General features: G+C 56.8%; 11 protein-coding genes across 11 annotated transcripts; 8 read left to right on the top strand and 3 right to left on the bottom strand.

The window, feature by feature from the left end:
• Positions 1 to 217: 217 nt before the first annotated feature.
• On the top strand, positions 218 to 673 carry PSEUBRA_003422 (uncharacterized protein; the record flags this gene model as incomplete). The annotated part of the gene is made up of 1 exon (XM_059465041.1): positions 218 to 673. One exon carries the CDS (start codon positions 218 to 220, stop codon positions 671 to 673), a length of 456 nt encoding a protein of 151 aa, XP_059321400.1.
• A 501-nt stretch (positions 674 to 1,174) lies between these two features.
• Positions 1,175 to 2,984, top strand: PSEUBRA_003423 (uncharacterized protein; the record flags this gene model as incomplete). Its single annotated transcript, XM_059465042.1, has 2 exons — positions 1,175 to 1,744; positions 2,628 to 2,984. The coding sequence occupies 2 exons, from the start codon at positions 1,175 to 1,177 to the stop codon at positions 2,982 to 2,984; spliced, it is 927 nt and encodes a 308-aa protein (XP_059321401.1).
• A 1,804-nt stretch (positions 2,985 to 4,788) lies between these two features.
• Positions 4,789 to 5,529, top strand: PSEUBRA_003424 (uncharacterized protein; the record flags this gene model as incomplete). The annotated part of the gene is made up of 1 exon (XM_016436533.1): positions 4,789 to 5,529. The coding sequence occupies one exon, from the start codon at positions 4,789 to 4,791 to the stop codon at positions 5,527 to 5,529; it is 741 nt and encodes a 246-aa protein (XP_016292237.1).
• Positions 5,530 to 6,502: 973 nt separating this feature from the next.
• On the top strand, positions 6,503 to 7,120 carry PSEUBRA_003425 (uncharacterized protein; the record flags this gene model as incomplete). Its single annotated transcript, XM_016436525.1, has 1 exon — positions 6,503 to 7,120. The coding sequence occupies one exon, from the start codon at positions 6,503 to 6,505 to the stop codon at positions 7,118 to 7,120; it is 618 nt and encodes a 205-aa protein (XP_016292238.1).
• A 1,083-nt stretch (positions 7,121 to 8,203) lies between these two features.
• Positions 8,204 to 11,746, top strand: PSEUBRA_003426 (Zinc finger, C2H2; the record flags this gene model as incomplete). Its single annotated transcript, XM_016436504.1, has 1 exon — positions 8,204 to 11,746. The coding sequence occupies one exon, from the start codon at positions 8,204 to 8,206 to the stop codon at positions 11,744 to 11,746; it is 3,543 nt and encodes a 1,180-aa protein (XP_016292239.1).
• Positions 11,747 to 12,325: 579 nt separating this feature from the next.
• PSEUBRA_003427 (Short-chain dehydrogenase/reductase SDR) lies at positions 12,326 to 13,368 on the bottom strand (the record flags this gene model as incomplete). The annotated part of the gene is made up of 2 exons (XM_016436554.1): positions 12,326 to 12,586; positions 12,658 to 13,368. 2 exons carry the CDS (start codon positions 13,366 to 13,368, stop codon positions 12,326 to 12,328), a joined length of 972 nt encoding a protein of 323 aa, XP_016292240.1.
• An 801-nt stretch (positions 13,369 to 14,169) lies between these two features.
• Positions 14,170 to 15,477, top strand: PSEUBRA_003428 (Endoplasmic reticulum vesicle transporter, C-terminal; the record flags this gene model as incomplete). Its single annotated transcript, XM_016436510.1, has 1 exon — positions 14,170 to 15,477. The coding sequence occupies one exon, from the start codon at positions 14,170 to 14,172 to the stop codon at positions 15,475 to 15,477; it is 1,308 nt and encodes a 435-aa protein (XP_016292241.1).
• A 2,797-nt stretch (positions 15,478 to 18,274) lies between these two features.
• Positions 18,275 to 18,676, top strand: PSEUBRA_003429 (uncharacterized protein; the record flags this gene model as incomplete). Its single annotated transcript, XM_059465043.1, has 1 exon — positions 18,275 to 18,676. The coding sequence occupies one exon, from the start codon at positions 18,275 to 18,277 to the stop codon at positions 18,674 to 18,676; it is 402 nt and encodes a 133-aa protein (XP_059321402.1).
• A 186-nt stretch (positions 18,677 to 18,862) lies between these two features.
• Positions 18,863 to 19,717, bottom strand: PSEUBRA_003430 (uncharacterized protein; the record flags this gene model as incomplete). Its single annotated transcript, XM_059465044.1, has 2 exons — positions 18,863 to 19,594; positions 19,688 to 19,717. 2 exons carry the CDS (start codon positions 19,715 to 19,717, stop codon positions 18,863 to 18,865), a joined length of 762 nt encoding a protein of 253 aa, XP_059321403.1.
• A 510-nt stretch (positions 19,718 to 20,227) lies between these two features.
• Positions 20,228 to 22,583, bottom strand: PSEUBRA_003431 (Pseudouridine-5'-phosphate glycosidase; the record flags this gene model as incomplete). Its single annotated transcript, XM_016436545.1, has 2 exons — positions 20,228 to 21,376; positions 21,531 to 22,583. 2 exons carry the CDS (start codon positions 22,581 to 22,583, stop codon positions 20,228 to 20,230), a joined length of 2,202 nt encoding a protein of 733 aa, XP_016292242.1.
• A 1,195-nt stretch (positions 22,584 to 23,778) lies between these two features.
• Positions 23,779 to 24,357, top strand: PSEUBRA_003432 (uncharacterized protein; the record flags this gene model as incomplete). The annotated part of the gene is made up of 1 exon (XM_016436536.1): positions 23,779 to 24,357. One exon carries the CDS (start codon positions 23,779 to 23,781, stop codon positions 24,355 to 24,357), a length of 579 nt encoding a protein of 192 aa, XP_016292243.1.
• Positions 24,358 to 25,298: the final 941 nt, after the last annotated feature.

A 25,298-nucleotide genomic window follows, 5' to 3' on the forward strand; every position in this document is an offset into this window, starting at 1 on the left:
CTTTCTTCGCCACCGTCTTTGCCTTTTCGTTGCCTTCGGCTTCGCTCTCCTCTGCTTCCAGGCAACCTTCGTGCTATCTGGCGGCAGAAGCTCTACTCGTCGCAATCAGCAATCGGGTCGCAACGCGGCAGGCCCTTCCAGGCAGGGCCAACGTCAATTTCGGGGCTCAAACGATCCTGTGATACCTCAGATCCCTGCGAAGCTTTCCTACACCAAGATGGATCGAGGCCCTGAACTGCAAGAGGCGGTTCGAACTCTTCCTGTCACTCTTGGAACGCTCCGATACAGTGGTGCCACTGCCACTGTCCACGAGCTTAAAGTCAAGGATCTCAAAAAGGCCGATGCCGCCATCATGGAACAGATGCGAAGCGACCAGAGCAGGAAGCAGTTCTTACCGCTCGTCACTGGAATTGGCATCAATCGCTACGCCATGCCCATTCGAGCGCTTCCTCGAACGCAGTGGCCCCCCAACGTCGGAGAGTATGCTGGAAATGGAGGCATAACCAAGGCAGTCATCTTCAGTGTCGCTCGATCTGATCCCAGGCGACCTCTTCTGCGAGGCATCACAATCCACGGGATGGCCAGGATCACCAACGCTCCCGATCTGCATGAGCCTCCCGAGGCCGTCCGACAGATGCTGCACGACGTTCACGCCATGCTCCGACTTTATTGAGCATATCATCAAGCTGCTGGTGATGTCCTTCTTCCGTCTTAGTGGTCGCAGCTGTTCCCGCCTTTTTCTTTCAGAAGCCGCTGATGATGCATCCCCACGAGATCAGCAAGGCATGCAGCCGACGCTCAGGGTCCTGGAAGTGGGAACACGAAGCGTTCAGCTTGATGAAGAAGCCTACCTTCCCTGACGCAATAGCATCTGGCCAATCTTTGCGAACCTTGTCCATCGCGTGTATCTCATTCTTGGACTGCGATGCGGTCACCATGCTCGGCTTTGAGCGAGTGGCGTGAGAACATGGCTTGGTACCGTGAGAATAGTGAGCGCACCATCAGAAGAGGCAAGCTTATGGGGCCGGTCTTAGCTTCGCACGCCTCATGAAGCTGTAACTGCTATCGATGTGACCGAGGGACTCAAAGGAACCCGCAAAGTATATAGCACAGCGGCAGGCTGCGACCAGCACCATCTCTCGTATGCTGACCTCAGAGCAGCAAAACAACAGATATGACTGTCATCCTCCACCGACACCTTGTTCTCCTCATCAGCGCCTTGCTGTCGCTTCTCTGCTATCAAGCCAGCCTCGTTCGCTCCGGAGCCACCAGCTCCTCGGACCAGGGTCGGTATGTTGCTATCGTCCCGTCCAATGCGGTAGAGACGCAGCACAGCGACTACGCCACCCCCGATTCAAGTAGCTCCTCGGACAGCTCTGAATATCTCGGGTCTCCAGAGCCGGACGAGACTGCTCTCTACGGTGCAGGCGCGTTCGATCGATCGGACGAAATCCTGACGCGTTCAGCTGAAGTCCTGCCTGACCGGCTGCACCGGCTCGGCTATCCTTCTGCCATCGTCTCGTTCTTCAAGGACGCATCATCCGCCAGCAGACGCCACTACAGAGAAGCCATCCAGGCCCAGGTCCAAGAGAATCCGTTCAGAAAGCAGTTTGTGCCGCTCTTTGGTATGGACGGCATGCGGACGTATGCTATGCCCATCGACGACGTCTCCACGGTCCCATGGCCGGCGACTGCCGGACGCTATGCCGGTAGAGACGGAGTCACCAAGGCTGTCGTGCTGACCGTTTATCGTCCCCCACAGTATCCAAGAATGCAGGCGATGATGAAGGTCTACGGCCTTGTCCGGATCAGGAACGCACCAGACCTACATCATCCGCCTGAGCAAGTCAGGCAGCTCATGCACTCTTTTCTCGAGACAGCGCGGGCATGAACCGCGTTCATCTAGTTCATCTAGATCTTGTTCTCACTTGACATCCACCAACGCCCCTTCTCAGAGTAACACGTCGCTTTTCCCACCCAACGAGCGTCTGTGGCTGTCTGAGCGTTCCGACGGAGCCTTGCATGTGAGCTTCACCGCAGTGTGACATAGCGAAAGGCCGCCAAGGCCTTGGCGTTGAGAACTCAATCTGCACTGCATGGCTTCGTGGGCAGACATTGTCATTGGCCCACTTCAAGCTCGCGTCGACCTTCGAGGCGCAATCGATCGTCGTGCCTGCCTGATGTGACAACGGTCAGGAGGCTGAGCTTTGCTCTTGCCGACGAGCAGCAGACCAAGGCGCGGTTCTGCTGTGCAGTACGCTGCGTCTGAAGAGTATAAAAGCGCATCCTGGATGAGCCGGAATGATCATCAGCTTCAGAACAAGCACTCCCTTGACAAAAGACCTCAAACGATGTCGATCGCGTCTGTCTTCTTCCTCTCCCTTTCGTTGCTTCTCTTCCAAATTGGAAGCATCGTTGCATACCCGTCGCTGCCGAGACCCGTCCTACAGCGACGTCACCCGCCTCTGCCTGACAACCTAAGGGTGCGACCACTACTAGGACCAGGATACGATCATGCTGTCCGGTCACTTTCTCGGCAAATTGCGTTCCTCGGCTATGATGCCAGCGAGGTCACGCCTCATCGGTCCGACATCGTGCCGTCTCTCCGACCCTTGATCCGTCAGCAGATGCTTGCCGGCCCGGATGCGCGACAGTTCATCTCGCTGGATGTCAACGAAGGTCGCCGCCAACACTACGCCATGCCCCTCACGCTGGAAGACTTTGCTCACCTTCCGACCTCTCCCGCTCTCGGACGCTACGCTGGCACGGGCGGAAAGCAGAAGATCCTCATCTTCAGCGTGACGCATCCCTCGCCTACGTCGCTGTCGCTCTTCCGCGGACCGGCGGGAGAGGAGGCGCCCGAAATCGTGTTGCACGGCTTGATTGGTGTCACTCACGCCCAGAGTCTGCACCGGCGCATCGCGTTGCCTTGGTTTAACGCCCATGTTGCCGTACCTCTGAGGGATGTTTTGCGGCCCGTATAGCCGAGGCGGCGTCCGCGCAACCTGACAACCGCGGCGTTTGGCCAAGCTCGGCAATTTTCGCCTCTTCGACTCCACCAACAACCGCGCCACTTGTCAATCATCGCCGCCCACACACCGAGCACAAAGGCGTGTCAGCAATGGCAATTTCCATATCAATGGTCTGACCAGACCCAGTGCATGTTATATGAAGGATGATGAGATGGGTCTTGAGCGTGCTATAAACTGAGTGACATGCGTCAGCGTTGTCTCCTCCCACTTGCGATTGTGATCAACGTCCGAGTGAATGAGGGACTCGACAGCGGTGGCCAGCCCCACTCCGTCGGAACGAAGTGCGATACGACCTCACGCTAGCATCTCAGCAGCCCTCCGAGCCACCCTTCTTCACAGCACGATACATGCGGCTGCTCATGAGTCGTTTCGGGAAACTATGCTCTTTCCGGATAAGTTCTCGCCGTGCCCTCGCTGATGCATCCTGACACTCCCCTCCAACCTTCAAGCTCGGCAATATGCCCCTTGGTACATCTCGATGCATGCGACAAGTCTCCAGCATGATTATGATGGCAACGCTCGTCCCTCTTTTGACGCTCTGCTCGCGCTATGCCTTCGCCGGACCAGTGGATGCTGGCCCAAACAGATCTGCGCCGGACCTCCTGCCTAAAAGGCTTCTAACCCCGACCATTCCCAGCATTCGACTCGTGAACTATCAGAACCAGCTTGCCCAGCGTCTTTCTCCTCTTAACATACCACCCGAGAAGCTTCAGCCCGTACTCGGACGAGAAAGGTTGCGAAAAGCGACCGTGAGCGCCGTTCGCCATCAAATGTATCAAGGTCGATCGGGAAACCACTTCATTCCTCTCTCGGACAATGGCAGGGGTCACAAGGTCTACGCTATGGAACTGGCGTACCGCAACTTGTTCGGCTCTGACCGTCAGACGCGGTTTGCGCTCGTTGTTGTCAGGCATCCTCCTCCGTCCACCGAATTAACACTCCACAGCGGCAGCTTGCACGTGCAGCCAGAAGTCAGCGTATACGGCTTTGTAGACGCGACTGGATTGTCGGACGTTAGGAACATCGCTGACACCTACAGCCAGCATCTGTCTAGCCAGGACCTACTCTCTATTTTGCGTAACAAGTGAGGTCTAGACTCCTTGCTATGCTGTCGCATCTTCTCATCTCTCTCATGTAACTCGATCGAGGACAGTGTCGCAGCATCAAGGGCACGATCACGCCATTGTGACGCGTCTCAGTAGTCTCAAAACCATCCCTCCTCCCTCACTTCATCGATGGCTCGCAAAAGTCCCAGGCCCTTCGTTTCAAAGGCTAGCGAATGCCAATTCATACACCTTCAATCGTTTGCCTGTTGTGACTGAGGAAGGCGTTGCAAGGCAGCAATCTGAGTCAATTTGCCCCGCTCACCGTTAGTTGTAGGCAATCCCGGACCGCTGGCTGGTGACGGACGGATATAGCGGGCGGTGCACGCTGTTGTTGACGTCGCAGACAGTCCCCTCATTCACTTCGTGACAGGTTATTCTCTGCTGGGCCCTCAAATTGTGTGCTTCTTAGCTACCTACCATTGCCTAGCTAGCGCCCCGAATCACTTGGTGACACTTCTTGCTCTGTTGAGCCCCCGAACCCGTCCTTCTCAACTACGCTTTCTGCCGAGCTGAGCGTGTAGAGCCCTCTGACGCTGTCGTCGAGCAGCATGCAGTCGAAAGGGATATAAGCAGACGACCTGGACAGACTTCTTGTCGATTCCGGCAGCTCCAAAACTCCATTCCATCCATCTGTAAGCCTGTACCTCACTATGACCGCCTCCATCAGCAAGATCATCCTCTTCTGCCTCCTTTTCTTCCTCATTGGCTACGAGGAGTGGGCCGTGGCGGTACCTGTCCCTGGAGGCAAGTCGTCCAAGAGTCGGGCGCGCACCCCTCCTGCACCCGGTCGCATGGATGCTGGCCCCAGCATGGCTACCCGTCCCCAGTACCGACTCCACAACTCTTTGTTTACGAATCCCATCCCCGACACGCAGTATCAAATGTACGTTGACGAGGTGACCCCCGCCCTGCGTCGGCTCGGCTACTTCAACATTGCGGCCGGACGCTATCAATTTGAGACTCGGGAGCTGCCGAGGTTCGCAGGGGCTGTCCGAGCTCAAATGGCGAGCGATCCGCGAAAGAAGAAGTTCATCCCGCTCTTTGCCGATCGACGAGGCTTGAGCGGCCCAAAGAAGGTGTATGCCATGCCGCTTGCTGGGCGCGACTACGCTAGAGGGGGCTTGGGAGACTATCAAGGAGTCAGAGGAGAGCAAAAGGTAGCTCTGCTTGGTACCTTTCCCTCGCGCGATCCAGCAATTGGTCCTCCCTGGATCGAGCTGTTCGGCGTCGCGAGTGTGTCGGGAGCTCCTAAGCTGCACACAGACATCCCTAAACGCTCGAGTCGAGACCTGCAGACGCACAATCTGGCCGAGTTCCTAGATTTGGAAAACGTTGCTCACAACGTACCCGAGCCGGTTCGCCAGGTTGCCTTTCACATTGCAACCGCCTAGACCAAGAAGCTGCTTGGTCACCGCGTCTGCAGCCATAGTCGCTGCTCTATGCAAGCGATTGCGATCATCTCAGTCTATCCTACGTCTCTTCATTGCTCCATGTCCCATGTCCCGGCAATCTTTCTGCAACAGCTTCTTGCACGAATGGAAGTCGTTTGTTGGCAAAGGTCGAGCTGTTGTCTGCGAGCCGTGTGTACTCCAGTCACACAACCACCCGTGAGATCGCTAACAGGATAGCTTGGCCAGACCTCGGCTCGCATCACAAGACTCGAACGAGCATCATGACGGTGACGACAGATTGCATATCCGCCATTGACAGCGCAATCGAGGCTCGACTTGCACTTCATCCTGGGAGCTCCGGGAATCTTTGAATCGTGTGATGAAGTAGCTGCGAGACGCCAATTCGAGCCCACCACCCCGGTTTGGTTGTGGGCTCCAGCGCCGTTCCGTTGCCTCGTCACTTGCCTCCCACATATATTGCACTTGCCTCCCACATACATTGAATGTTCCGTTGCTTCGTCTCTTGCCTCCCCCTTAGATTGTCTCTTCCGTTGCATCGTAATCTGCCTCCCACATTCATTGCTTGTCTATTTGCATCGTCGCTTGCCTCCCACATGTATTGTCTGTCCCTTCGGATCGACACTTGTATGTCGTTGGGCGACGAGGGTTGTCGTGAGGTCCCACATAAATTGTCTGTGGTTGGGCGACGAGGGTCGTCGTGGGGTCGTATTGTCTACGACAACGACAAGCTGCTCATTTCGTGTCTTTGACGTGCGTGTGACAAAGTGAAGCAGAGCAGCATCGCTCGTATGATCAAGGTCGCGGAAGATACGGCATCGGTCAAGCGTGTCTTGCGAGGTTTGAGCAAAGGCTGCAAAGGCATATATACAGACTCCACGGTCGTCGATTGAGCTTTTGAACCATCCACCACACCTCCTCTACATCCTCCTCTCTCTCGAGTGACACGTACAACATGTCTGCTCGCTTCTCTTGCTTTCCCCTGATCCTTGTGGTCATCTTGCTTTCGTGCCTCTGCCTTGAGTGCCGAGGCATTGGCGAAGGTCTCGTCAACGGCGCTTTGTCTTCGAGTTATGCGCCTCCAGCCTACCAGATGGAGGCTAGCCCGATGGGACCTTATCAGACCGAGCACTACGCTCGACGCCTCAACGCTCGTCTTTCGGACCTCGGCTTGGAGCTGCCTCCGAGCGCCCAGGAGAAGGTCATCTCGCAGAACCAAGTTCATGACCTTGTCGAACCGATTCGCAACCGGATCAGCACCGAGGGTCAAGTCAAGCTTATTTACCTCGATCAGACGCCCCACGGTCGCAAGGTACATGCTCTGCTGATGAAGAACGCGCCCGCTGGCTCGCCCAACGTTGCGATTCTGTCCACGCCCAAACGCTGGACATCGCTCGACCAGAAAATCCAGCTGCACACGTTTGCCCACATCGACAACGTTCACCGCTCTGATCTATACAATCGACTGGAGAGCGACTTCAACTACGTCGTCCTGGACTCGTTGGCTCGAAACGCGCTGCCGAACACGCCGGAACTGCAGTGGCGCAAGCTGATGAGCCGGCCCCTTCGTTGATATGTCCCAGCTGTGCCCGTTACGACGTCTCTGAGATGCATGCGTGTTTGTGAGGCTCTAGCCTTGCTGATCGGCTGGCCGACCAGGTAATCAGACGTCGCATCATCGATCTGTATTGAAAGCGTGTGAAGGTTTTGAGTTGTGGATCCATTTGGTCTTGAACGCGCATATGGAGTCGGTCAGGGTCCATGCATGGAGGAAGCCTTACAGGGGTCACCACCAACGCGGGTGTGGGTTACCACCAAGGTCGATTTCGTGAAAAGGCGCAGCAGTTCAAGCCCACTTTGTTCCTTCAGGGTCTGCACAATCGACTCGAGGCACGCTCTCGTTCAGCTGCCCAACATGGAAGATGTCTTTGTTTACCCCACACGACCAGCAAAGACCGTTGTTGTTCGTTGTTGATAGTAGGAGTGAGCCTCATCTTGTTCAGCGTGCCTAGACTATAGGTCATAGACTATGCTGAATCGTGAGATATCTTGTTACCATACGATCTTGAAGGAGAGGGAGAGCAGCTCTTGAGCAGAGCCAATTGTAGACGATGAAGCTTTTCAGCCGGCTCGTCTCATAGATCGTGCGCTGCTGTCTCGTACCGTACATGGCCATCCATGACATCGACTGAGAAGCATGGATATATTCAAGTTGAGATGGGCAGATCTAAAGTATGCCATTACACCCCAGCAGAAAGTGACGTGAGTCGATTCTTCCCAAGCTACGAAAAGTCGTGCTTTGGCTGCACCTTGATTATTTTCAAGCTTCCCCGCTAAAATTGAGTATTTGCCTCGGCCATTCCAGACAGCCCGCCCGCCAAGTGGCTTTCCATCAGACTCAGTCATGTGAGGCCAACTGACCATCCACCATCCTCCGCCAACATTACCACCATCTCCTCCTTCTACTTGTCGCCCTAACTTGTCCTCTTCACCGCGGCGGCACCCAGACAAGAATCTCGGCCCTTTCAGACTCCTCAGGCCGCTTGTTGACCTGTCAAGCCAGGGTCCTCCGCAACGCTCAACGAAATGGTGGTCCGAGCGTAGACCCATCCTTTTGTCATCCTTTCCCCCCTCGACGCTCTTACACCGCCGCACGATGCCAAAAACCATCTCGTGCCCCCATGCGGGCTGCGAATACCTCTTCTCCAAACCCGTGCATCTCCGCCGCCATCTCCTCTCCCACTCGGACGAGGCCATGTGGAAATGCCCCGACTGCGATCAAGACTTCAAACGCATCGACAGCTTCCAAAGACACAAGAAGCGCATCCATCCCGATCAGCCCAATCTCATCGCCGTCAAGATTGGCACTGGACCCAACGCAGCCGAAGATGGCGTCAAATCCGACGACGATGCCGAGGATCACATGGATGATCTCGACGTCTCGATCGCAGACGCCAGCTCCAGCCACATTGCACGCCCAGCCAGAACTGAAGCGGAGCCGAGCTCTCTCAACGCCTACGACGCCCACTCCAACCCGTCTCCCGTCACCAACGCCAGCTATGGCTCCAGCGCCTTCTCGCCCAATGCAGCCTCGCGTCCTGCAGCCTCATCCAGTTCCAATTACTACAGATCGCCACTCTACCATCCGTACGCACGCAACGATCATGCAACGCCATCGGCAACACCAACCCATCCGCAGACAGCAGAGAGTACTGCATGGCCATCTCAGAACAGCCAGACTCAGATGTACGACCCCGCTAGCTCAGCAGCAGCTCCGTCCGCACAAGCTGCCTCGGCTGCCATGCCATTCTACCCGAATCTCTACGGTGCGCCCATCTCGTACAAGGACTATGGCACCGCCTCCACCCCAACTACCTCCCTTGCGCCTTCTACGAGCTTCTCACAACCCGTATCCGCTGGTCAGAGCGCTCCTCTCTCCATCGCTTCCCTCACAGCACCCTCCCCTTCCTGGGGTTCCAGCGCCAATTCCGACACCGAAGGCCAAAACTTCTTTGACGATATTCTCCAATCCATTCTCATGGACTCGATCTCGAGCTTCGTTCCCCACGAGCCCATGCCACCCGTCGTCGACTTCAACAGCGCCATGGCCGGCGACGATGGCTACAGCTTTGCTGCTGCGGATCCAATGTCATCCGCGCCCTCAATACAACCTCAGCAGCAGCAGCATCAGCATCAACAGCAGCAGTCCGGTCAACAGATGCAGCAACCCACCTCACAGCAGCCGCTGCCACAGCCCGGCTCGTCCCTGCTTCCCCAACATCAACAGCACCAGGTTCTCCAACAACCACGTCAGCACCACCTGCAAGACCCACCGTCCTCATCTGCAACCACTTCGCATCCTCTTCCGCAGCCACTCACCAACCTCATGCCCTTTGCCACCTTTACCGATTCCGCCTACAACTCGGGAAGGTCCACCCCCAACACACCGCGCAATCCGCCAGCGGGCGCCAGTCTCGACGATGCGGACGAGATGACCCGCTCTGTGGAAAAGGTGGGCGACCAGGCCGCCACCAACATTGGCGCTCGCACGCGTGATCTCGTCGTTCACGGTGTCACGATCCCCAAGAAGCCGCCTCGTCTCACTGCTGCTTCGCTATTCAGTGCCGCAACACGGCACACACACGCCTTGTTACCGCTGCTTCCATCCTACTGGCTGCTCGATCATCGACGGCTCGCCGCAGAGCGTCCCTACGTTTTCATCTCGCTCCTCGCTCTAGGTACGCTATGGCAGCCTCGCGCCGATGTCAAGGCGTACGGTGCCGAGCTCTGGCAGCTCATCTTTCGCAGCATCTGGGCTGGCGCCGTGTTCTACCTCGATCAGCCCGCACTCATGCGCGAAGCGACCGCGGTGAATGCCTTTACGCATCTCTATTCGTTCCTCTGTCGCGACGAGAGCATCCGTCGCAAGGCCATCCACAGCACCTACACTGGAACTTCTCTGATCCGAGAGCATGGCTGGCGTCAGGGCATTTGGTTCCTCATCGGCCCCTGGGAAGAGTCGTTGCAGCGCCTCCTGGGGCCTACGCTGCAGATGGCGCTCATCGAGCTTGAAGTGCTCGCGAGGGATCAGACCACCCACAAGCTATCTGCCGAGCAAAAGCAGCTGCTAGAGCGTCTGCATGGCGTCTGGAAGCAGTGGTCCGACGCCGAAGAGGTGAACCGCAACATGATCTGCCACAGCATCACCGAATCGCATCACATCGAGTTCCTGGCTAGCTACAGCCAGATGCGCAGCATGGGACGCATCGCCTGCCAAGCGCTCGTGCCTTGCGCCGACGACGTGTGGGATGCCAAGACGTCGATCGAGTGGGCCAAGCTGGTGCTCGAGCACAAAGCGACGCGCGAAAGCCACGAACGTGGGCTGCTGTCCGGCAAGAAGCAGATCGGACCCATCTTGGACGCCCTCTTTGGCATCGATGCGCCCTCATCCCGTACCGCTGCCGCCGCCGCCGTCGCCAACAATGAGGAGGAGGGCAAGGGCAAAGACAGCCATCCCCACGCCGACATCCGCCGCGAATTCGAAAACATGCTCTGTTTCACCATCAAGGAGCACTTTGCTCTTTCGAGTTTGCTCGAAGGGCTGCACCTGCTTTGGATCGCTCGCTATACCCCGCCTTTCCGCACGGGCACTTCGTACGCCGCTGACTTTACGCCTGCGCAGCCCTCGTTTGCGCCGACGCTGGAATCCATCTTTTGCGTCAAAGGCGGCGTCACGTATCACAAGCGAAACGTGCTGGACGCCGAGATGATGTTTGCAGCTCTCTCGAGATGGATGCGGCTGTACCACCAGTCGTACCTGCCCGATCCGGTGGCCACCTCGACGGGCTTCAGCCGACCCACCAACGGGGACAGCAATGGCTCTTCGCATTCTTCTGGCGAGAATGGTGTCAGAGCAGGGTCAAACGGAAGCAGTGCGCGACTGCCCAACCTTGGACCTAGCAACGACAAGTTCATGCTGCATTTTCGGTTCCATGTCATCCAGCTCTCGGCGCTGTTCAACTGTCAGCACGTGATCCACGCTCTGCTGGCGACGTGCGGGGAGAATGGCGATCTGAACGGCGTCGGAGCGTCGAACGGGGCCAGGGGCAGCACGGCGGGACGGCGCAACATGCAGACGTCGATCCCTCTTCGGTGCGAGAGCTGTGTCGACGCGGAATCGTGCGCCTATCGCAATCCGCGTCTTCAGCGCTGGGCGGCGTTGCACGCCGGGGCGGTGATTGGCAACTTTATGAGCATGCCTCGGCTGTCGAATCTCACCCCCACTATCCTGGAAGGGCTAGGGCAAGCGTTTGGCATCCTAGTCATCCTCTGTCGGCTGGAGAGGACACCAGCGCAGCGACGGCGACCCGCATGCGCCTGCACGCCCGACGTGCGAGAGGCATCGGTCGAACTCATCTCGGACCAGTGTCTCCATCTCGACGCGGACCGACCCAGTCCTGGCGAGAGAATCGACGAGATGGCACGAACCAAGTTCGAATCGAGCAACGACTGCTGGTTGCAGCACGGCACGTTGGACGAAGGCGCGACGCTGCTAGGTCAGCCGATTCAGGATTGGCCGTTTGTGCTGCAGGACATGGGCAACGAGCTCAAGGGCGTAGCAGGCGCCTGGCAGACCGCCGAGGAGTTTCTGGCCGTCGCGCAAAAGATGCTCAACAGCTTCACTTTTTATGTCGATTGAACGATCAATCGCAAATCAATACGGGGTCGCGATCCCTCTCATGCGGAGCTTCAAAGCGTGAGCCCTGAGACCCTGTTTTGGATTTGAGATCGAAAGTGGGCCGATATGCTGTTTCAGGACGAGCTTGGGGACCATCGTCTGACGCTCGATTCCGCTGGCCCTCTGGGGCGAGGTGGCGAGCATTGATGCGTGAGATCAAGTATGAGAGTCAAGCTCGATGTGGACCGGGACTTTCATACGGAATCGCGAGGTGTTATTCTGCGCGCGCGCCAGTGTCCCCGCTGCATGGGCGGATATGCATGGATGCGTTGACATCGACAAGACTCGTCATCTCGCAGGACTGCCCTTGCGAACGATGATATGAGATCTCAACCTGACCATGAGGCGTTCGCCTCGGGTGCATACGAGTCGGGTATCGAGCAACAAGAACCATCGCCTTTGAACGGCCCCACTGGAAACGTATCAACGGGTCCTCGACCAAAGACGAGCCATTTTGAATTGCACAAGAGCTGTAAAGATGGACACAAAGCAGCACCAACACGCGATCGAGAGAGCCCAATTGCAAAGTGTATCGCGATTCTAGGGCATGGGAGGGTTGCCGCGCTCCTCACGCCTGTTCTTCTCGAGATCCAGCGTACCACCGATGCGAATCTTGTGCTGCAAAAAGTGCGGGAGCACCCGGATGTAGGCCAGGTTGCCGATCCAACCGGGGATGTACAGGCTTCCGCCCTGACCGCTCAAGAGCTGCTCGGTCATCTTGCGACCCACGAGCGAAGGCTCGATCATCTTCTTGTGGAACTTTTCGTTGAAGATCACGCCTGTCATGGGGGTTTTGATCCACTGTTTCGTCAAGGAGGGGTCAGTATGTGTTGCGATCGCAAATTTTTGAGAGAGCTAACGGAAAAACTTACGTAGGGGTGAACGATACTGCAAAGAACACCGGTGCGGTTCTGGTAGAGCAGCTCGAGCTCCTGCTGCAGCGTCTCGTGGAGCGAAAGTACACCCGCTTTGGTAGCGCCGTAGTCGGCGCCACCGGCGGGCATGATGAACGAACCAGCACTGGCGACGGCCATGACGTGACCGTGATTGGTACGGATCATATGGGGCAGGAAGATCTTGAGCGTGTAAAAGTGGGAGAGCAAATTCACCTCAATGGTGAGCTTGGTCTTGACGGGATCGTTAGCGACGATGCTGGGTCCTGGGTTGGCGACACCGGCGTTGTTGACCAGAATCGTCACGGGTCCCAACTCCTTCTCCACCGCCTGAGAGGCGGTCAGGATGCTCTCGTAGTCAGTCATGTCGGCCTTGTAAAAGCGCACGTTGTTGGACAACACCTTTGCGTCCGGCTCGACAATGTCGAGAATGGCCACCTTGACGCCGCGCGCCGAGAGCTGCTTGACCACCTCCATGCCGATCCCACCCGAACCGCCGGTGATGACGGCCACTTCGCGCGTCGTGTTGGCCCACGCCTTGCGTGCAGCGATGCGCTTTCGACTCTGGAAGAAACGACGGATGGAGAAGAAGGCGAGGATGGCCAAAGCAGCCGAACCAGCTCGCGTCGAGGTGATCCGAGTGTAGTACGAGCCAAGACGCTCGTTGATCGAGCTGACGGTGAGACTCATGTTGAAAATAAAGCGAGAATCGGAGGAAAGGTCGACGTAGGTGGGGAAGAAAGAGCGATGCGGTCGGCGGAAAAGCACGAAGATGATATACTTGTGCTGAGGAAGATGCAAGCGGTAACGAAGGAAGCGGGGTCAAAGTGTCTTGTGCGAGGGAAACGACGTGTCCCATGCGCTCGACAGACGAGCAAGCGAGCGAGCGAGGCGTTACCCGCTCCATGCGCCCTACCGGTTGCCGAATGCGCGTTGAAGTCGGTCAGGGTCCATGGAGAAAGGCTCTTTCAGAAGTCACCACCCAATGCGGGGTTGGGAGGGGGATGCAAAGTTACCACCCTTTCGACACAAGCTGCATCGCGTGAAAAGGCGCAGCAGCCTGAGCTCATACGCTCGGGGTCTGCACATTTGACGCGAGGCACGCTTTCCTTAAGCGTCAGGCATGGATGGTGTCCTTGTTCTATTACCCCACACGAACAGCAATGACCTTTTGCTTCTTGACCACCAAGCCCATCTTGATCGGCGTCTCTGCATTCTGCTTGATAGAGCGCTGCCGCTCATCGAGCGCCTTGTCGGCACTGTATGAACTCTATGTTAGACCTACGCTGATGTCAGCCGAAGAGCCAGTCCACGGTCGAACCGTTTTGCTGTTAAGTTGTTGTAAGATTTGGCCGAAACGAGGCCGCACGCGCCCATTCCACGCTGGAAGAAGTTGGCGACCCTTGCACAAGACAGCTTTGCCTTCTCGACATCCTCATCGATCGCAGCACACCTTTCACCTTCACGCCAAGCACCTCGCCGCTCGTCATCATGGGTAAGAACGGCATCTTCGGCCAGCTCAGGGGCATCGATGCCTTCTCAAAGACCATGGACGATGTGCGCATCCGCACCAACGCCGGCGCGCTCATCACCCTCATCTCGGCGCTCCTCATCGTCGTGCTCACCATCGGCGAATTTGTCGACTACCGTACCGTTCATCTCAAACCCTCCCTCGAGGTCGACCGCTCGAGAGGCGAGAAGCTCACCGTCAACATGAACATCACCTTCCCTCGCGTGCCGTGCTACCTCCTCTCGCTCGACGTGATGGACATCTCGGGCGAGCACGTCAACGACATCCAGCACGACATTGAGCGCACCCGCATCTCCCACGACGGCAAGGTGGTCACCGCGGGAAAGAAGACGCTCAAGGGTGAGGCGGCGCGCATCGCCAACACCAAGGCCGAGGACTTTTGTGGAGACTGCTATGGCGGCCAACCGCCGGCGAGCGGATGCTGCAACACGTGCGACGAGGTGAGGGAGGCATACGTGCGCAAAGGGTGGAGCTTCACCGATCCAGACCACGTCGACCAGTGCGTCGCTGAGGGTTGGTCCGACAAGATCAAGGAGCAGAACCAGGAAGGCTGTCGCATCTCGGGCAAGCTGCACGTCAACAAGGTCGTCGGCAGCTTCCACCTTTCGCCCGGCAAGGCCTTCCAGCGCAACAGCATGCACGTCCACGACCTCGTCCCCTACCTCTCCGGCACCGGCGTAGAGCACCACGACTTTGGTCACATCATCCACGAGTTCAGCTTCGGCTCCGAGCAGGAGTTTCACGGCCTCACAACCATCAAGGAGCGCGCGGTCAAGGCCAAGCTCGGCGTCAAGGACCCTCTCGAGGGACTCCGGGCGCAAACCAAGGAGAGCCAGTTCATGTTCCAATACTTTGTCAAAGTCGTCTCGACCGAATTCCGACCCTTGAGCGGCGAGCCGCAAAAGACGCAGCAGTACTCGGTGACGACCTACGAGCGCGACCTCTCGCCCGGCGCCAACGCCGCAGAGATGGCAGGCCTTGCCACCGAGGGATCCGGCGCCCACGTCTCGCACGGCTTCGCAGGTGTGCCAGGCGTCTTCTTCAACTATGAGATCTCGCCCCTCAAGACGATTCATTCCGAGTACAGGCAGTCGCTGTCCCACTTTCTGACCAGCACCTGCGCTATCGTGGGAGGCATCCTGACAGTAGCGGGCATCTTGGATAGTCTGGTGTACAACTCCAGAAGGAGGTTGGGCATGAGGGATGGCAGCGACGACGGCGCTAGGGAGGGACTCGGTTTCACGAGTAAGACCGGCAAGTTCTTGTAGAGTTTGTTCGTATGCTCAGGAAGCAATTTACAGCTCGTCATTGCAGTCGCCGTGTCCGTTCCGTGTGTGGTGTGTACGTCGAAGGAGGATCAGCGTGCTGTTAGTCGTCGAGGTCGCAGATGAATCAGCCCGCGGTTGTTGGAGCCTACAGTAGTAGCCTTGTCGTCCCTGTAACCTGCAACATGAAGGTGGCTTCTAAACCGTGAGAAAGGCAAGCATATGAGCACGCCATCACCCCGGTTCATCTGGCAGCGGAGGGTGCTCGCATAGCTGCATCATCCTTGTGCCATGGAGCAAGCAGATACCAGCCTGGGCATAAAAGACGCTGCATCGTCTGTTCAAGGACAGCAAACGACCATCTCCTTGAGCTTTCTAAGCACTGCAAGCTGTCCACTCGGTTCTCAAAGACCCAAGATGCTCGCACTCAAGCCTTTCCAGCTATTGACCTGGTCGATCCTCATCGTCGGTCTTCTCTGGAGCCAGAGCACACAGGTCCACGCGACAGTCGTTCCGCAGGTCGAGCCCGACTTTTACCTCCCTGGGATGCATGTTCGCCCATATGCGACTCTTCAGGGCAAGCTTGATGACCTTGGCTTTCCAAGCGCACGCGTTCAAGATGTTCCGATCGCTCAGCCTCTTCACGCCTGGACGGCGAACCGCATCAAAGAAATGCTTGTGGAAGGCGAATACGTTCAAAACCTCCTTCACCTGGAAACGCTCGGCAGGGACCACACGTACGCCTTTGTTCTTCAACCGATCCCGCAAGACTCTCGTCAGCTGCTTGGAACGAGCGCGAGCTCGACTGTCGCGCGCATGGGAATCATCACGGTCCAACGCAATCCGAACCTCCGAGTCACTTTGAGAGGTATTATACAGACGGAGGTCCCAAGCAGGACCGTACTGCAGCACACCATAACCTCGGCAGGCGGTCAGATTGCTCGATCTGGTGCTCCCGTTGCCCATGACATTCACAACCTGATCACGGGCCGCATCCCTCGCTTCCTCTGATCGATACCGCACATCGAAGATGCAGCATCTTTGTCCCATCTCGATGCGCAAAATCACTCGTTCGATCAAGGCTTGCTGTTCACAGTAGCTCCGAATCTTGTTCTTCACGGCACAAGCCGAAGCATCCCACCGTAGCTCTAGCGCCTCTTGATTCCAGCTAGCCAACTTATCACATGCGCCTTCATGTCTGAATGTAAGAAGTTCACATGTACGTTGCCGTACTTGAGCGTCAGAACCACTGTCTCGCGCAACGGGTGGGACTATGGCACGGATCCGTGACACGGCACCAAACCACAGCGACGAGCTTCAGGGTTGAGTCCGACCAGAGCCATTCCAAACACACTCACTCTCACGACCATCTTCGTTGCACAAACGCGCCATGAGGGCAGTCTCACTCGTTCCATCGCTGATCACATTCGGCTGCTGGGCCGTCCTCATGCTTTGCTGTAGGCTTGCGAGGGCAGCGGACAAGAATGAGGGTCTTTGGAGTGGCTTCGACAGCTCATCCGCTGGCTCCAGGCCGCCTTTCCCGCCAGCTCCGTCGTCCAGCGACGCGGAAGCCGATACGGACCACTACCTCTATCGACCATTCTTTGTGCCCGTGGTGACGGAATCGACAGCGACGGAGCAGCAGCGCTACACCGCTCTTCTTCGCCTTGGACATCGACTCTCCGAACACGGCCGGAACGGACGGACCCTCCTCCTGAGTCCGCCGCCTGCAAACACACAACTCGACCACCTCACCCTCTTGCGAATCCATCTGCAGTTCATCAAGAATGAGAAAAGGGCCATGTTTCTCGACATTGCTCCCGATAGACGAGGTCGAATCCTAGCAGTCCCTTATCCGAGGGAGACGGACCAGGCACTCGGACGAAAGAGTTGGGTTATCTTGGAAGCTCATCCGGCCCGACCGAGTGAACCGCATCGACTTGGATGGTACGCGTATGTATCTCATCAAGAGCCGCACGCCGAGGATCTAGCGAGGAGAATGTATCAGTCGAGCGATGTGAAGAGCCTACGCCACTTTCTCACACATCCAATTTGATGGCGTAAGCCCGTCTCTTGCACGTCATATGCAATGTGTAGGTCTTGCACAGCTTAACGATGAAGGTCGACGACAATGGCTTGTGTCTGTTCGTGGAATGAGCTTAGCTTTCGATGGCGTCGCGCCATCGCTCAGGCTCGATCGAGCGCCTTGACAGGAGTGAGCTGAAGCCAGGTATAAAAAGCTGAGGGAACTACTTCGATACTGCACTCTCTTATGCCGACAAGCACTTCAATGCGTAGTAAAAGCAAGATGCGCCGCTTCCACTCTTCCAGCCTCATCCTATTCTGTCTGTCTGCCACGCTACAGCTACTGGTCTGCTCTGTCTATGCAGTTGGACAGGGTGAGCACGTTCAACAAACCTCAGTGGGTGGATCGGACGACGATCAAGACGCTTCCTTCGCCGATTTCCCAATTTCGCCTCTCGACGATCGACAAGCCGCTCCGTTTGAGTATCCACCATTGACTCCTGTTCATGGAGACCCATTCGAGCCGTCATTCGACCACGTGCCTGTACAGCTTCCACACGACGTTCCAACCAACAAGAATCCCGTCGCTTCCGTTGCCGATCTTGACCCAGCCTCTTCTGTTCGACTCGATCCGCATGTTGCGTCATCCTCGCAGGCACGCAAAGGGAAAGCCATCGTTCCCGACCTACCTTCCAGCTCTCAGAGGGCGGTTGTCATGCCCCCAATCCGAGAACTCACTCTACCTGAGAACGAGCTCTGGCACATCTGGCGGACAATGCGTTACAAACTCGACCGATTGCGCATCAACCCAGCCTCCCTACAAATCACCCAACCCCTACCCACCGTTCGACCGTTCCATCTGGACATTCTTCGAAATCAACTCCAAACGCAGATCCACCTGAAGAGAATCTTGTTCGTCACGCCAACGGCGGACCACAAGCAACGCATCTTTGCCGTTCCCATCCTCAATGAGTCTTTCCAGCAGGTGGTGCTGGATGGCGGAAAGACGCAGAGGATCGGATTCGCGTTCGTGGCCATTCGAGAAGGGGTTGTGCCCGCGGCGAACTGGTGCGGGTATGCTTTGCTCGACATGCCCGATAGGGCCGGATTCGAGAGGATCCTGGAGCAAGGCAAACGGGTGAGGGCGCTGAGCGACTACCTCAGGCCAATGGTGTGAAGCGCGCAAAAACAAGCAGCGGTCTCTTCTCAGAGTTTCGTTCGACAGCAGCTTGACTCTGGCTCGCATAGTGACTCGATAATTGACGAAGACCATGTTTGCGAACACAGTGTGGGCGGCAATCGCAAGAGTGCTTCAGCTAGCAATCGTGTTGAGGTCCAAGCTCTCTCGCGCTTGAAGTCTCTTTCAATCCGCTGATGAGGGACGAGAGCTGGATGCTTCACCGCTCGACAGCCTCCTCAGATCCTCCGGTCTGTCTTTCGTCAACGCTGGCCTGATATACTTTGACACTGTTGCTCCGGAAACCTTCAATTGATGCCGATAGAATGCATCTGCCGCGTCGCGACGCTTCAAATGGTCCAGAGCTGCCTTCTTGTCCTCCGGCAGCTCACGATACAAGCTAATAAAGTTATCTCCTTGCCAAGCCGTCTCTCGGCCATCGTAGATCCTGGCTCGGTATTGCTGAGCGAACAAGTCTGCGTGATTCCGCCAGAACTCGTCCAGGAGCCGATCGTACGCATCGTATCCGTGTTCTGTGAAGGACATGAAGATGTTCTGCCTGCCATCAGGGGTCGATCCAAACGAGAGGTCCTCCACAGGGTACGACACGGCGATTGCTCTGGTCGTAGGCTCTTGCATCGCTTCGAATACGGTACCCAGCTTCTGACGAAGGTACTGCTCGATCATCATCCGATAGAAGGCTTGACTCTGGATCTGTTGATGAAGACCATACGGACGACGAGGATCGCCTTCGAGGATGGCGAAGTTGAAGAGTCGCTTGGCGATCTTTGATGCGGACTGAAGCTCTCCCAGTCCGGTCTCATGGAGGAGACTCTTGGCTGCGTTCACTTGCGATATGTCAGAGGGCAACGCAGCCACTCGAACTGCGACAACGACCGAGGCGAGCCAAAGAGCGCTCTGTGGGAAGAAACGATGAGGAATGGTAAGCTTTATTCTCAAGCGCCTGTGGCAACATGTTGGTGGTAAGCTCGTGCAGCCCCTGACGCTTACCTGAAGGAGAGCGATACGTAGGCACTTCATCTGTGTGGTTCAGGGCGGTTCGAAAAGCTCGGATGAGTTGACACGCCGGAAACAGGGGACGCCAAAGCTGAGCTTATATACAGTTGGGCAAGTCAACCTCGAGCGGTCTGCAGCAGACGTGGCGCGTGTGACGTTGACGAGTGTCCATTGCGACGATGAGCGTTGCTCGAAAAGCACAGCTGGCGTGTCTCAGCCCTGCTGACCCGAGCTTGGCAGTGATCCTCGTCAGCCAATATGTGTCAGGCGCTCGTTCATCACCAACCAAGCCCTGGCAATGCGAAGACCCAGTGGGCGTGGGGTGGGTCGAACGAAGCCGAGCCACAGCGCCCCGACAGACGATCGATAATGTCGTCCTTCAAGGCTGATGCAGCGGTAGCCACCAGTTTTGAAATGAACGGCGCATCACCTGATCAGTGTCAACAATGTTCGGCTTCCGTTTCGACGAGGCTAGCATGTCATCATCGACAGATTGTGCTGCCTCATCGACCATCGATCAACGAAAAAGGTCGGTCATGTGTGATGACGAAGCAAAAGGTGCATTCCTTCACCCACCGCATTCTGGGATGCCAGCGTGTTGCGAGCGGCAAGCTGACCGATCTCGACAGCCGTGTCGAGGGTCTTGTACCACTCCTCGGATGGCCGGGTCTGGAGGAGATGGCAAAGTGTAGCGACGAACGCGCCGGCAAAGCTGTCGCCGCAGCCGGTGGTGTTGACGACTTGCACTTCGCCTGCCGGGATCGGATGATGGTGTATCCTTTCTGCGTCGACAGTGACGACTCCGTGACGGCCGACTTTGAGCAGAACAGTCGCAAAAATCCCGGCGTCGACCAACGCCTGTGCCTTGAGAAGCGTGGATCGATCGATCGCTGCCAAGTCAATGCTCGGCTCTGGAGTGGTCGAGGACGAAGAAGGGACGAGACCGAGCTGATGCGCTTGCGAGTAGATCTGCTCGAGCTCCACTGCATTCGGTGTAGCAAAGGTGATTGGCTGTGATTTGGGACGATTCGACTTGGTGCTAGCGAAGTGTTGGAGCACGATGGTCGATTTGGCGATGCTGGTCGGCTCAAATAGAGTGAGCAATCGTCGACTCCCCCTCTTGCCTTTTGTGTTGGCATTGTAGGTCTCGCAGGCGGTCAACAATTCCGCCGCCTGCTCAGCCCCAATGTTGCCATCGAAGACAACCATTTCTGGCGTCTCGTCTAGCAACATGCTTTGTAGACCCCCATGCTCCAAGCCCTGCCGTGGGTATAGCGCTGTCTGACCAATGTCCATGTCGGCGACGCCCGAGATGAGGTCTCCTCCGTCTTCGAGCATCAACGAGCAAACCGCAGTCCTGCTGTCCCTGCTGGGACCGGCTGGGACGAACAGTCCGTCGGTGCGCATTCCCATCTGCTGCATGCCTGTCCGCAAGAGCAGACCAAACTGGTCACTACCATGCGGCGAGATGAGCTTGACGGGTGACACAGAGGCAGGCGAGGCTGTGGGCTGCAGAACCCGAGTGGCCGTCTCGGCCATGTTGCGCGCGACACCGCCGAGGGTCACGGAGACGCGACCAGGATAGGTTGTTGCTGCCAGCTTGACCGCTCCCGCCGAATTGGTTCGGGAGGTGATGTCGACCGCCGCTGCGCCAAAGATGAGGATTCTTGCCTCCGAAGAACTCTAGAGAAACGTGAGAGGGGGGGAGGATAGCTCGTTCAGCACAACCCTTTCACTATCAACACAGAGGAAGCAGTTCGGGGTGACGGTTGTATTGCTTGCTTTGCGCACATTTACTGAAGATCGCATCGTCACGAGCGTGGGGTTGTCAACTCACAGTCGAATCGATCGCGCCGAGCGCATGAGTGTTCCCTGCGTGTTCGACATCCTTCTCGATGTGATGCAACTCGACGGCCACCTGTGCGGCTTTCTTGGCGTTGTTGACGACGAGCGCTCGGTTGCTCTTCTTGCTCTCGGGAATCAGCTCGGCTAGCCGCTTGAGCAGCCAAGGTGTGACTTCCTTCCCTCGCTTCGCGATTCCCTGCTCGACGGATTCGCGCACGGCCTGCTCGACGCTCTGCTGGATCCTGGCACCAACCTCGTTCCACTCCGAGGGGATGGGATTTGCAAACACCTGACCGCTCTCGAGACCGAGTTGGTGATTGACAAAGATGGAGGCAGCAGCCTGGGCGTCGGTGCCAGCATAAGGCACGTACAGGCCCGAGTTGGAAGTGTAGAAAGCCGGGAACTCGCCGGTCGAATTGAAGGTCGTGACCGAGACGCCGTGGGTTTCGAGCACTTCGAGCGTGCGTGGTATGTCGAGAATGGATTTGGGGCCCGAGCAAAAGACGGCGACGGGGGTGCGGCCGAGTTCGGTCAAGTCGGCAGAGACGTCCATGGTGGACTCGGCACCGCGATGCACACCGCCAATACCGCCGGTGGCAAAAATCTTGATGCCGGCCATATGTGCGAGGACCATGGTACCGCTGACTGTGGTGCCTCCGACGGTTCCCTTGCCCTTGGCAAGAACGTGTGCGATGTCCCTCCTGCTAGCCTTGATCGCCTCGTTCTTGGTCTGGTCGATGGCGCATTGTGCTAGCCGTTCGAGCTGCGGCTGATCGAGCCCAACCAAGGGCTTACCATCGAGAAGAGCGATGGTGGCTGGGACCGCGCCGTGGTCAATGATCGTCTGCTCGAGCTCCTGTGCCACCTCGAGGTTAAGTGGATAGGGAAGACCGTGTGTGATGATGGTGGATTCTAGCGCGACGAGGGGTGCTTTGGTGGATGGAGTCAGCGCAGACCGAACGGCTGAAGAGAGCAAGAGGGCCGGATGCGGTGTACGCAGGAGAGACTGCGCTGCTTGTCGCAGCATGCTTGATGAGCGGACCATGACTGCGGGCGGGAGAGTCGGAGGGGTGGGCTGCCTGGACGTTGCTTTGGCACCTGAGCACGAGGCTTATATGTCGCCTCGCCAACAGCTTCCGTCGGCGTGGCTGATTACCGACAAGGATGATCTGAACATGCAAGTAGGAAGGAAGGAGATGGACCTCCCGTCGGTCCGATCTTCCCCTCTGTGTACGTCGCGGTGACCAATGAGAAAGAGTATCGCAACGGCAAGGCGGATAACAATGCTCGACATCACCGCGGCTTCTCGGTCCTCTTTCTTCCTGTCTGCGCACAACTCGGGAAGCTCGGCAGCTCGGCATAGGAATTTCGGTTTTCTGTTAAAGTTGAACAAACAAATGGATTTTTTAATTTCCACTCTTTTGCTGCGGTTGCTCAAGGCCCCTTTGAATAATTCGAGCAGGGATGATAGGACAGCTTGCGTGCTGCACTGCAGCCTCGGATTTGAGAGCATCGCGACACATTGAATACCTCCCACTGCTTCTCGGGCTGTTGTGTATCGTACTCACCACAATCCATGATGCAAAAGCTTCTCGAGCACCGCTTTGCGGCTTGTTCATGACCACCTGACAGACTGGCATTGCATTGCGCGCTTACCGGTGAGCTTACAGTAGAAGGAAGTCGCAAATCCATCGTAAGGTCCTCTGACCGCCCCGCCGTTTCTGCAGGGTTCGGGCTCCGCCATTGTTCTTTCTTTGCCGACGTCACGTCAGGACCAAGTCCGCATGCTTAACAGCGTGCGTGGCCAATATGTTCCCCCTTCCCTACCGCTGTCCTCGTCTGTCATCTTCGGATGGCGACCGTGGGACGTGCGGTGTGGCGAACCCTCCACCCCACTTGAATGCTTATGTGTTAGACGTGAGTCCCCTCATCAATTAGAGCGGGGTACCTTATGTGGTGGATCAAAGTCGGCAGTCGCTCGATCACCCACAGTGTGGCACATTGAGCTCACGATTCATCTACTGAACCGGTCACGCTCCCACGCCCACCATCAAAGGTGAAGATTGCGCAAGCTATATCGATTTTTTGATTCTTTAAGATTAGGACGGGGGCGACAAACAGGTGGCGCTGTAGCACCAGACGGACGACGGCCTTCATTGAGGGCGCTCGTATAAGAGCACACGAGTGAACGGCGTGAGATCTTCTAGCGTCCGCAGTCAACCATCCCAGAGTCGTTCATCATGCAGGTGCGTCAGATTCTCTTCTACGCTTTCATCGTCGTGACGTTCATCTGGGGCTGCGTGGCTCCTCGGACAAGGCCTCAGAAGTATCCCGGATCAAGGGGCACCGTCTCTAAGGGTAGAGCCACCGAACGAGTCCAGGAGTTCATCACGCGATTGTCGCAACAGACTCGCATTCCTCCTCGTCCCTATAAGGTCTGGCTGGATGTCAATGGCGCTGAAGAGCTAGAAAAGATCCTCTCCGATCTCCTCTTCGATGAGGGCCGGAACACGAATCCCAAAGTGCTCTCGTTGGGGACCGACAATGATGGCGCACATCTCGCAGTCTCCATCGTCAAGCCGAATCCTGACGCTGCCGCGGTCCTTGCTGGCCGCCTCGCCATGAGATCCAAGGGCTGGGAAACTCGCAGAGGTCTTGTTCTCATGCATCTCAGATCCAACAAAGCCCCCTCGATCGTGGGTTGGCTCAGATTCAAGAACCACAATGGGGCGAGTCAGCTGGAAAAAGCGCAAGGTATGATCAGCTTCGAAGACCTCGAGCGGCTGCATGGGCTCACCGGCATCATCAAGCCGATCTAGCTGGACTTCGCTCGGATCGGATCGAACAAATGTTGGCTTGAAACTAAGCAATCAAATATGTCAGCCACTCAGCTGCAGGCGAACGATGACTTCGACTTTGCCAATGAACCTGAAATGGTTGCGATGACAACGATGACCGTCGTAGCAACTTGCGTGGGACAAGTCGGGTGGCGTCCGAGGACATCTCACCGATCTAATCGACCTTCGTTCGCGAGATACATTTGCTGTATCGTACAGTCGCTGTGAGCCAGAGTATAAGAATGACGGGTGAGGGCACGAACAGTTCGGCAGCCCTCTCAGCACTCAGCAACATCGAAAGCGATGCGATTACTCGGAGCAGCCCTGGCTTTGCTTGCATTTGGGAGCTTGCTGTGTCAAGCGGCGCCCTTTCCGCCATGGGTGCCGTCCTTTCCTCCGTCTCTGCAGATCTTCCCAAACCGACTTCGCATGCCTGGAATGCTCATACCGCAGCAATATCACTTTGCTGTCGATCTAAGGTCGCATGACCTGCACCGCGAGCTGACAAGCTACCTCTTCAAGGGAGGAAGCAATTTTAACCCTCACGTTCTTTATCTGGGCACCGACCCGACCAAACCTTGGCAGCACCTTGCGGTCGCGTACTTCAGTCCTGACATTCGTCTCGCTTCTCGGATCCATCCAGCAGGTACGAGCTCCCGTATCTATGAAGGCCGGCACGGACTCCTCGCCATGAGGCTCAGCTCGTACGAGGAGCCAGAGTTCGTCGGCGTCCTGTGGCTAAAAAACAATCGGGCAGCCGCAAAGATGAAGAATGTCATCGAGCAGAATGATCTCGATGGCCTGGAGAGGAACCGTGCAATCGATCTCACGGACATTCAGAGGGTCATGCACTATGGTCCTGTATGATCATGCGCTACATCATTTTCGTCAGACGATGCATGGTTTCTCATGATCTGTGGCAC

Source organism: Kalmanozyma brasiliensis (assembly GCF_000497045.1).
Source record: "Kalmanozyma brasiliensis GHG001 unplaced genomic scaffold PSEUBRA_SCAF21, whole genome shotgun sequence".
Taxonomy (NCBI): Eukaryota; Fungi; Basidiomycota; class Ustilaginomycetes; order Ustilaginales; genus Kalmanozyma; species Kalmanozyma brasiliensis.